We start from the raw sequence: 8,745 nt of genomic DNA, 5'->3' as shown, positions 1-8,745 counted from the left end.
TCTGACACCGGTCATACAGGGAACGAACAGCCTGAATTAGCTGGTCCAATACCCCATACTCCCGGAGTACTCCCCACAGAATTCCTCAAGGAACACGGTCGAATGCCTTCTCCAAGTCCACAAAACACATCTAGACTGGTTGGACAAACTCCCATGCACCCTCAAGGACCCTGCTGAGAGTGTAGAGCTGGTCCACAGTTCCACGGCCAGGATGAAAACCACACTGCTCCTCCTGAATCCGAGATTCAACTATCCTCCTCTGCAGAACCCCTGAATAGACCTCACCAGGGAGGTTGAGGAGTGTGATTCCACGATAGTTGGAACACACCCTCCGGTCCCTCTTCTTAAAAAGGGGGACCACCACCCCGGTCTGCCAATCCAGAGGTACTTCCCCCGATGCTGCAGAGTCGTGTCAACCAAGACATGCCTACAGCATCCATAGCCTTAAGGAAATCCGGGCGGATCTCATCTGCCCCCGGGGCCCTGCCACCGAGGAGCTTTTTGACAACCTCAGGAACCTCAGCCCGAGAGGTAGGAGAGCCCACCATGGAGTTTCCAGGCTCTGCTTCCTCAGAGGAAGACGTGTCGGTGGGATTGAGGAGGTCTTCGAAGTATTCTTTTACCGATCCACAACATCCTGAGTTGAGGTCAGCAGCACACCATCCCCACCATACACGGTGTTGACTGTGAACTGCTTTCCCCTCCTGAGACGCCGAATGGTGGTCCAGAATCTCTTCGAAGCCGTCCAGAAGTCGTTCTCCATGGCTTCTCTGAACTCCACCCATGTCTGAGTTTTTGCCTCAGCGACTGCATGAGCCGCAGACCGCTTGGCCCAGACGTTCCCAGCAGACCCTCACAATACGTTTGGGCGTGCCAGGTCTGACCGGCATCCTCCCCCATCATCGGAGCAAACTTACCACCAGGTGGTGATCACTTGACAGCTCCGCCCCTCTCTTCACCCGAGCGTCCAAAACATATGGCCGCAAGTCCGATGATACGACCACAAACTCAATCATGGAAGTGCGGCCTCGGGTGTCCTTGTGCCAAGTGCACAAGTGGACACCCTTATGCTTGAACATAGTGTTATTTTTCTACTTTTTTTTCTCAAATCTTTCAATCACCTTCAGTCCTAATCAATAATAGCAAATATATAATTTAAATTGGGGTACACGATAATTATCGCACCGATAATTATCCGGCCGATATTAGGTAGTTGTGATGTCACACTGATAAATCCAATAACATTAAAAATAACTCCGACAACTGATAATTTTAAAAGATGCTCCAATGAGGTGAGATTACTTGCAGGTGAGCAAATCAAGTGCTCCTTTTTTTCAACTGCCTATGAGGTTAACGGCCTGTCTTAACTTTCCCTGAGCTCACAAACATTCACTTTCTGAGGAAGACATTTCACGTGCTAGTTGTACGATGGTCTGCGATGAGGGGGAAAAAAAAAACACTGAGCACACAAAAAACCTCATCAGTCAACTGAAACACCAGCGCTGCAGTGTTTGAAAAGTGCAGTTGAAAAGTTTTGCCACAGACCTCGGTGGCATCAAATCGGCTGCTCGGCGCGTGTGACAGAACACAGTGCACCTTGCTGGGCCACGCCAGGTGGCTCCTCCCGCTCTATACTGTGGTTCTCCTGATAGTAGTGATGTGGTAGTAGTAATGTCATGATATTTGATTAGGACAAATAAACAGGTACAGTTGGTTAAATCCTAATTAGTTCCAGTCCTTCTTACCTCCAGGTGTGCACAAACTACACTTAAATCTAAATAAAAAACAGTAGATACATTTGAAAAGTTGTCAGTGTCAGTTTCAAAAAAATATATATAGTGCATCTCAGTTTATATTGTAAATGCTACATCCTTTAGTCATGTACACTTTGGGTGCCTTATTAAGTAAAAACCGATAAAAAAAAATGTCCAACCTCACCACACGTCACTGCTTATTGGGACGCTGTAAAGTCAATCACAGACCCCCAGACGTGTACTTGAGTTAAAATCACGTTAACAGCTTTATTGACAATGCATTAAAATCTCATTGATTACAATTCCAGTGCTCAAAATAGTTAAAATAGAATCCAGCAAACAAACATCACCCGCCACAAGGACAAGACAGTTGCTTTCTTCCAGCAACGACCCTCAACAATCAAGCAGTGTACACAGAGTGCCCTCTACTGATCTACCCAAGTAGTAAAAACTAAAACAAAGCAGACGTGATACAATTTAGGCGGGAACAGATACCTGGAAAACAATGTTTTAATGTTTTAAAGTGTTGCATTCAATGTACAAAATAAAATACAGCATCAGACAATCCATGCGATACTTTGTCAGTACAGCGCCAGTATCACGGATATTAATAGAGATACTTTACATTTTAATTGAAATTTTCAATAAAATTGAATAATGTTGCCATTTTGCCTGTAATTTCTTTATCATGATTATAATCAGAATACAATATCCGGCAAAAAATTTTGGAAAGCAAAAAATATTTGTGTCAATACACTTACAGTATTTGTGAACATTTCACCTTTAACTACAAATGAGGTGCCCCGCTGGACTAGTGCCAGCCTGTTTGTTCAGGCTGCTGTACCAACTTGTGCTGCTGTGTTTACGGAACCTCATGTACAGATGTATGTGTAGGCTAACATGCTCTGTAAACAGCATCATATGTGTGCTGACCAACACTGTACAAAGCTCAGTCAGGTTCTTTTCTAGTTTGTGGAAACGCTGGCGCCTTAATCTATATAGCAAGAGATAGCCATCTTTTATTTATTGTGTGTTTTTTATATATACTGTTCTAAGGACCATGCATGTGTCTGAAATAAAGTTGATGATGATGATGAAACCACCGCAGTCACCAAGTCTTTTTTTTTTGCATGTTAATTACAACAAGATGTATTTATTGAACAAAGACACGTGCAAAAAATATTACAACACAGTGACAACACAGTGACTGAATGGAAGTCAGGCGAGTCAAACAGTAGACCATCAGTGACTCTGCATGTGTCTTTTCAAAGAGGACTTCCAAGAAAATGTGTCGCCGCAATTTGAGCAACTAAATGGTTTTTCTCCTGTGTGCGTTCTCATGTGTAATTGCATGTTTGTCTTTTGAGTGAAACGTTTACCACAGTCTGAGCAACTAAAAGGTTTTTCTCCTGTGTGTAATTTCATGTGTCTTTGCATGTGTGTCTTTAAAGTGAAGCTTGTACCACAGTTTGAGCAACTAAAAGGTTTTTCTCCTGTGTGTGTTCTCATGTGTGACTGCATGTCTGACTTACGAGTGAAGCTTGTACCACAGTCTGAGCAACTGAAAGGTTTTTCACCTGTGTGTGTTCTCATGTGTGATTGCATGTCTGACTTTCGAGTGAAGCGTTTACCACAGTTTGCGCAAATAAAAGGTTTTTCTCCTGTGTGTGTTCTCATGTGCAATTGCATGCTAGTCTTCTGAGTGAAGCGTTTACCACAATATGTGCAACTGAAAGGTTTTTCGCCTGTGTGTGTTCTCATGTGTGATTGCAAGTTTGTCTTTCCAGGGAAGCGTTTACCACAGTCTGAGCAACTAAAAGGTTTTTCTCCTGTGTGCGTTCTCATGTGTCGAGCCAAATGACTCTTACAAGAAAATGTTTTAGCACAAACTGAGCAATTAAAACGTTTAGCTGTCTTCTTTTTAGAGCTTTTAGAGTGTTTGTTGTCAGTGTGAGTCGTCATATCACCTTCACAGTCTGTATGGTTGCTCAGAGATTCTTGTTTGAAGTTGCTGTCTTCATCTTCAGGAGAGTGTGACGTTATGTCGTCACTATCTGACAGTGGAGCTAAGAGGTTGTCTGCTTGTGATCCTCCACAGTGGTCTCCATCAGCTTCTGTTGTCATGTGTTGCAGTGAGCTGCTGCATGAAGGCTGCTCCTCTCTCATCTCCTCACTTGGAATATGATGAAGCTGTGAGGACTCAGGTGGTTTGTTTTCATTGTCTTCGGTCACCACAGAAACACCAGTCAGTAGCAACCTGGTAAGATCAGCCTCCTCTGGCCCTAGAAGATGCTCTCCCTCCTGTGTGATTGAGAGTTCTTCCTCTTCCTCTTTAACATAGGGGGGCTGTGGGTCCACCTCTTCGTCTTTAATGTGGGTGGGCTGTGGCTCCTCATCTTCCTCTTTAACATAGGGGGGCTGTGGCTCCTCCTCTTCCTCTTTAACAGAGGGGGGCTGTGGCTCTGCCTCCCTCATCTTCTCACTTGGACTATGATGAAGTGATGAGGACTCAGGTGGTTTGTCTTCATGGTCTTCAGTCACCACAGAGACACCAGTCAGTGGCAACCTGGCGAGATCAGCCTCCTCTGGCCCTAGAAGATGCTCTCCATCCTGCATGAATGACAGTTCTTCTTCTTCCTCTTTAACATAAGGGGGCTGTGGGTCCACCTCTTCGTCTTTAATGTGGGTGGGCTGTGGCTCCTCCTCTTCCTCTTTAATAGAGGGGAGCTGCGGCTCATCCTTTCTCATCACCTCACTTGGACTATGATGAAGCTGTGAGGACTCAGGCTCCAGAACCAGCAAAACAAAGAACACAAATTTGTGGCAACACCTAAAAGTAAATCACAAAGACGCAAGTCCATATGTTGACAGTAGGGGTGGGAATCTCTGGCCACGTCACGATTCGATTACTATTCAGAGCCCTGTGATGCGATAATACAACAATTACTGATGTATCTCGATGCATCTTTTTTTTTGTGATCAAAATAGTTTGCCCATTTTTTCAAGCATAATTTTTTTCTATATACCCTTTGTTTTTGCTCACTGTGTACTACTAACACAAAGCATATTTGTAATAATCCATAATTAAAATAAACATGAAACAGATTAATTTCCCGGAGCTATTTAACATTTGTTTAAAAAAAAAGAATATAGGGATATAAAGAAAAAAACAGCAGCATAGGTACTCGTTAGCGCCAGAGTAAACATATTGGATACGTTTACATTAATTTAAACGGACATTTATGTAAGTTTATCTTCAATGCTAGCAAAATCTGGTAGTAGCAAGAGTACTTGATCAACACTGGCCGCTTTTCCTCCTCTGAACTACTTTGACACCCCCAAATTCCCGCTACATCTGACAGCCAATCAAGACCATGGAAGACTTGTACAAGTCACTCTGGATGTGAACGCGTCACAGCCGCTGGTCACAGCCGCTCTTCGCCACCCGTGTGCAGGGTTTGCTATGCATTGGCGATGAGTTTTCACCAAACGCAGTTGTTTGTCGCCTTCCGTGTGTGGCGCCCATTTCACTTAGGTGCACCACCATAAACTGTCCGGGCGGCACTTCCGCTTTCCGTTTGTTTGTTCGGTCAGCATCAATTATTGACATTTCTGAATCGATTAACAATTGTCAATGTCCGCATTGCGATGCATCTAAGAATGGATTATTTGCCCCACCCCTAAATAGATACTTTATTCATCTCCAAGGGAAATTCACATTTCCAGCAACTCTGCAAAAGCATCATATTAAACTTAATCACTTAAAAATAAAACAGCTGATATATTGGATATCGGCTTTTTTCAGCCCTCTATATTGGTATCGGTATTGATCAAAAAAATCCTGTATCGGTCGGGCTCTACTTGGAAAACTGTCGTCATATCAGGGAGGGAAGGTGAAAATATTAACTTCAAATATCAACATTAGTCATTGAACTGTGTGTATGTATTTTCTGTATGATTTTAATTTTTTTGATTAAAAAAAATCAGAATTGGCACATTTAATGACTGTGTGCTTAGCCTGTTTTATTTTCAGCAGGTTACATGTTTTACTCTCCAGGGCAACGAATTTGGTGTGTCCGATGTGTCAAAGTATCCATGCTCACCCTGTATTATTATAACAGAGTGGCACAGTATCGGCACACTTTGGTAATGTGCCGCATCGCGTCACGAGGTCTCATCTACCCATCACTACTTCCAACAATATCATGATCATTAACTTAGTTCTTACCTTAAAGTCCAGTCTCCAACTTTGTCAAAGTACAGGCGGTTTGGGTTGGTAGGCGGGAATTTCCCAGAATTCTACTTCTTCTTTTACTGTGGTATTCTCAATAAGCAGTCGTTAGAATTCCTTTCACTCGCTATTATGTAGCTAGCACACAGTGAAAACCACGTTCTACACAACAGACTCTATTTCTTCTTCTACGCTCTTCTCTTCTTCGTCTCTTATACCTACTACGTCACTGTCGTGCTAGTATATATTGCCACCTAGTGTTCCTACTAAGACAACACATACCCTCCTTCATAAACGAAACACATCCACCAGAACAATTGCTTCCGTGTATCCAATGAAAATATTTTCTTTCTTTTTTCTCTGTACCTTAACAGAACTTGTAGACAATGTAAATCAAATTACACCTGTAACTTACTTTCATTAAAGAAAATACTGCTGAAAGAAAATGAAAGAAAGAAAATGTGCTGTGTAGAGTTTTCCCATCAAAAGGGATAGTATGCTTATCATTTTAACTCCTGCATAAAAAAAAAGAATTTACTTTAAAAAAAAATAGATATCAGTACAGTATCAAGAGCATTTAGACATTTTCAAAAGTGTATTCAACAAACATAGTCCTTTCTTTGCATCACTTTGAGTGGTCTGGATAGGTTGCACTGCCAGGTTTCTTCACCTGGACATATGATCCACATTTGAAGAACACAGCTCAGCTCCTCGCTTTTGATCTGTGTAAGCCTTGCTCTTGCTCTGCTTTTCTGTCACTCTGGGAGCAACTCGTGCTGATGACTGTGTCTTGTATGCAGGAAGTGGATGCCCCGCCACGTGGAGTTTGGTGCACAATGGTAGACCATGCAACAGTACAGCTGGAGAGGGCTGTGTTGTTGAGTGGGGTGTTGCTCGGTAGACATGCAGAAATTCCCTTGTGAACTTTCCATGGCTTCCCTCCCAGTGTGGCTGTCTGTAAGCAGTCTTTCAAGCTCCTATTGAAACATTCAAACTCTCCATTTGCTCTTGGGTAGTATTAGGGCAGGGCGATATGGATTAAAAGTCATATCCCGAGATACACTAGGTCCCCACCTTACGAACACCCGACTAGCAAACACTCGTGGATACGAACACAAGCCGACTGGTCTATATTTTATTTTATTTTGCCTTGTAGTCAGTCGCTCAATCAGTATTTATACTGCTACTGTACATGCTTGACCAGTAGAGGGCACTGTGACACTGCTAATGCAGCCTTAGCGCTAATGAGACCAACAGAGAAAGAGTTAGACGCTGGGGAGATACAGTGTAAAGCTAAATGGAAAGCTAAATTGTACAACCCAGACAGAGCATGTGATTAAAGTTTATGAAGAGTTAATAGGCCTGCTTAATTCTACACCACCCACAGAACACTACCTCTTTTAGAAGAGTCTAACGACGACCATTTGTCCTTTTTTCAATATCTCCTCCTCCACCACAACGACGTATGCTCTAACACCCCTCTTCAAAGGTAAATAACATTTATCATTACGTATTATTGTATCACTTTTATTATTGTTTTTTTCATTAATTATCCTGGTTTAATATTACTACTGCATCCAAACTCATATTTACATACATACACATATACTGTATATGTATACACGTACATGTAGTACCTATATCATTGGTAATATTACCTTTTCCCCTACTTAAGAGTGATTCAACATAAGAACGGTCGTCTGGAACCAATTGTGTTCGTTAGTTGGGGACTTGGTGTATTTGTCATGTTTCTGTGGATGTCGCTCTGCTGCTCTCTATCTGCCATGTTTCAGCGCATGCTGTCCCTGATTACGCTGAGACACACCTGTGACCAATCACTGTTACCTTTATCAGCTGCTGCCAGAGAAGGAAGCAGTGCCAGAGGACATAGGATTTTATAATAGAATATAGATAATTATTAGAATATTTTATTCTAGTATTATTATTAAGATTCTTATTAGTAGTAGTATAAGTAGTCTCCTCATTATCTAAGTTAGTATAAAGTAAGATACTGTATATGGCCCATGCTACATACTCTGGTACAGTAGGTGGCGGTATCATACCTAAAAGGTATCATTCCTGCCTTTTAGTGGGGCAGTGTTTTTGTTTTTTCTCCCTGGCTTTAGCCCTGGGACCTTTTATTATTACCTTTTGTATTTTTTATTACCTTTTGGACTTAATCCCTTTTTGTAAATAAATCTTTTTATACCATGCGCAGTGTGTTTCACTGCATTCTGGAACCTAGAATGGGGCTTTGCCGCACCGTGACAATATTAGATTATATATGACGTATATCCCGTTATTTTTTCCACAAAGTGAGTTTAGACAAAGTCAAATCCAAATATGCGTGCGAAAGTTGTTATTAAAATGTAAAACAAAACAACTGCTGAAATAAAATAGGCCATTCTCTTTGAAATAAATTTAGAACATGTGAAATATAATCTTCAATGTGAATCAGCTAGGCTGCAATCACGGTAGCCCCATTGCAGTCGGGTTAGCGCGGTTAGCTCTTTCATCTTGTTGGGGAGAGATCTTGATCTTATGTCCCCCATAACGACTGACTGTAAATGTGGTTTATACCGTCTTATCCGCTGTCGCTGTGTTTATCTGCACTTCACTCCCGCTATGCAGCCTCTCCTCCTCCGTATCTCTGCTGGGATCTCCAGTCGCTCGGCGTAGCGAAGGGGTGTGTGGCTGAAAGCTAACAGCTGCTCCCGAGTGAAAACAATGGAGCCTGAATGTCGTCTCCCGGCAAACTAA

General features: G+C 42.3%; 1 protein-coding gene across 1 annotated transcript; it reads right to left on the bottom strand.

Annotated features, from left to right (window-relative positions):
* Nucleotides 1-1,899: 1,899 nt before the first annotated feature.
* On the bottom strand, nucleotides 1,900-6,183 carry LOC129188220 (oocyte zinc finger protein XlCOF22-like). Its single transcript, XM_054788432.1, has 2 exons — nucleotides 5,983-6,183; nucleotides 1,900-4,541 (listed from the first exon to the last, which is right to left on the bottom strand). The coding sequence occupies exon 2, from the start codon at nucleotides 4,500-4,502 to the stop codon at nucleotides 2,997-2,999; it is 1,506 nt and encodes a 501-aa protein (XP_054644407.1). The 5' UTR covers nucleotides 4,503-4,541; nucleotides 5,983-6,183; the 3' UTR covers nucleotides 1,900-2,996.
* Between the last annotated feature and the right edge of the window lie 2,562 nt (nucleotides 6,184-8,745).

This window comes from Dunckerocampus dactyliophorus, chromosome 9 (genome assembly GCF_027744805.1).
Source record: "Dunckerocampus dactyliophorus isolate RoL2022-P2 chromosome 9, RoL_Ddac_1.1, whole genome shotgun sequence".
Lineage (NCBI taxonomy): Eukaryota > Metazoa > Chordata > Actinopteri > Syngnathiformes > Syngnathidae > Dunckerocampus > Dunckerocampus dactyliophorus.
Note: the sequence above shows the minus strand (reverse complement) of the source record. Positions and strands in the feature narration are given on the sequence as shown.

What these genes read in the sequence shown, in the direction of transcription:
- LOC129188220 (XM_054788432.1), bottom strand. Translation starts at nt 4,502, where the DNA reads ATGAGAAAGGATGAGCCGCAGCTCCCCTCTATTAAAGAGGAAGAGGAG.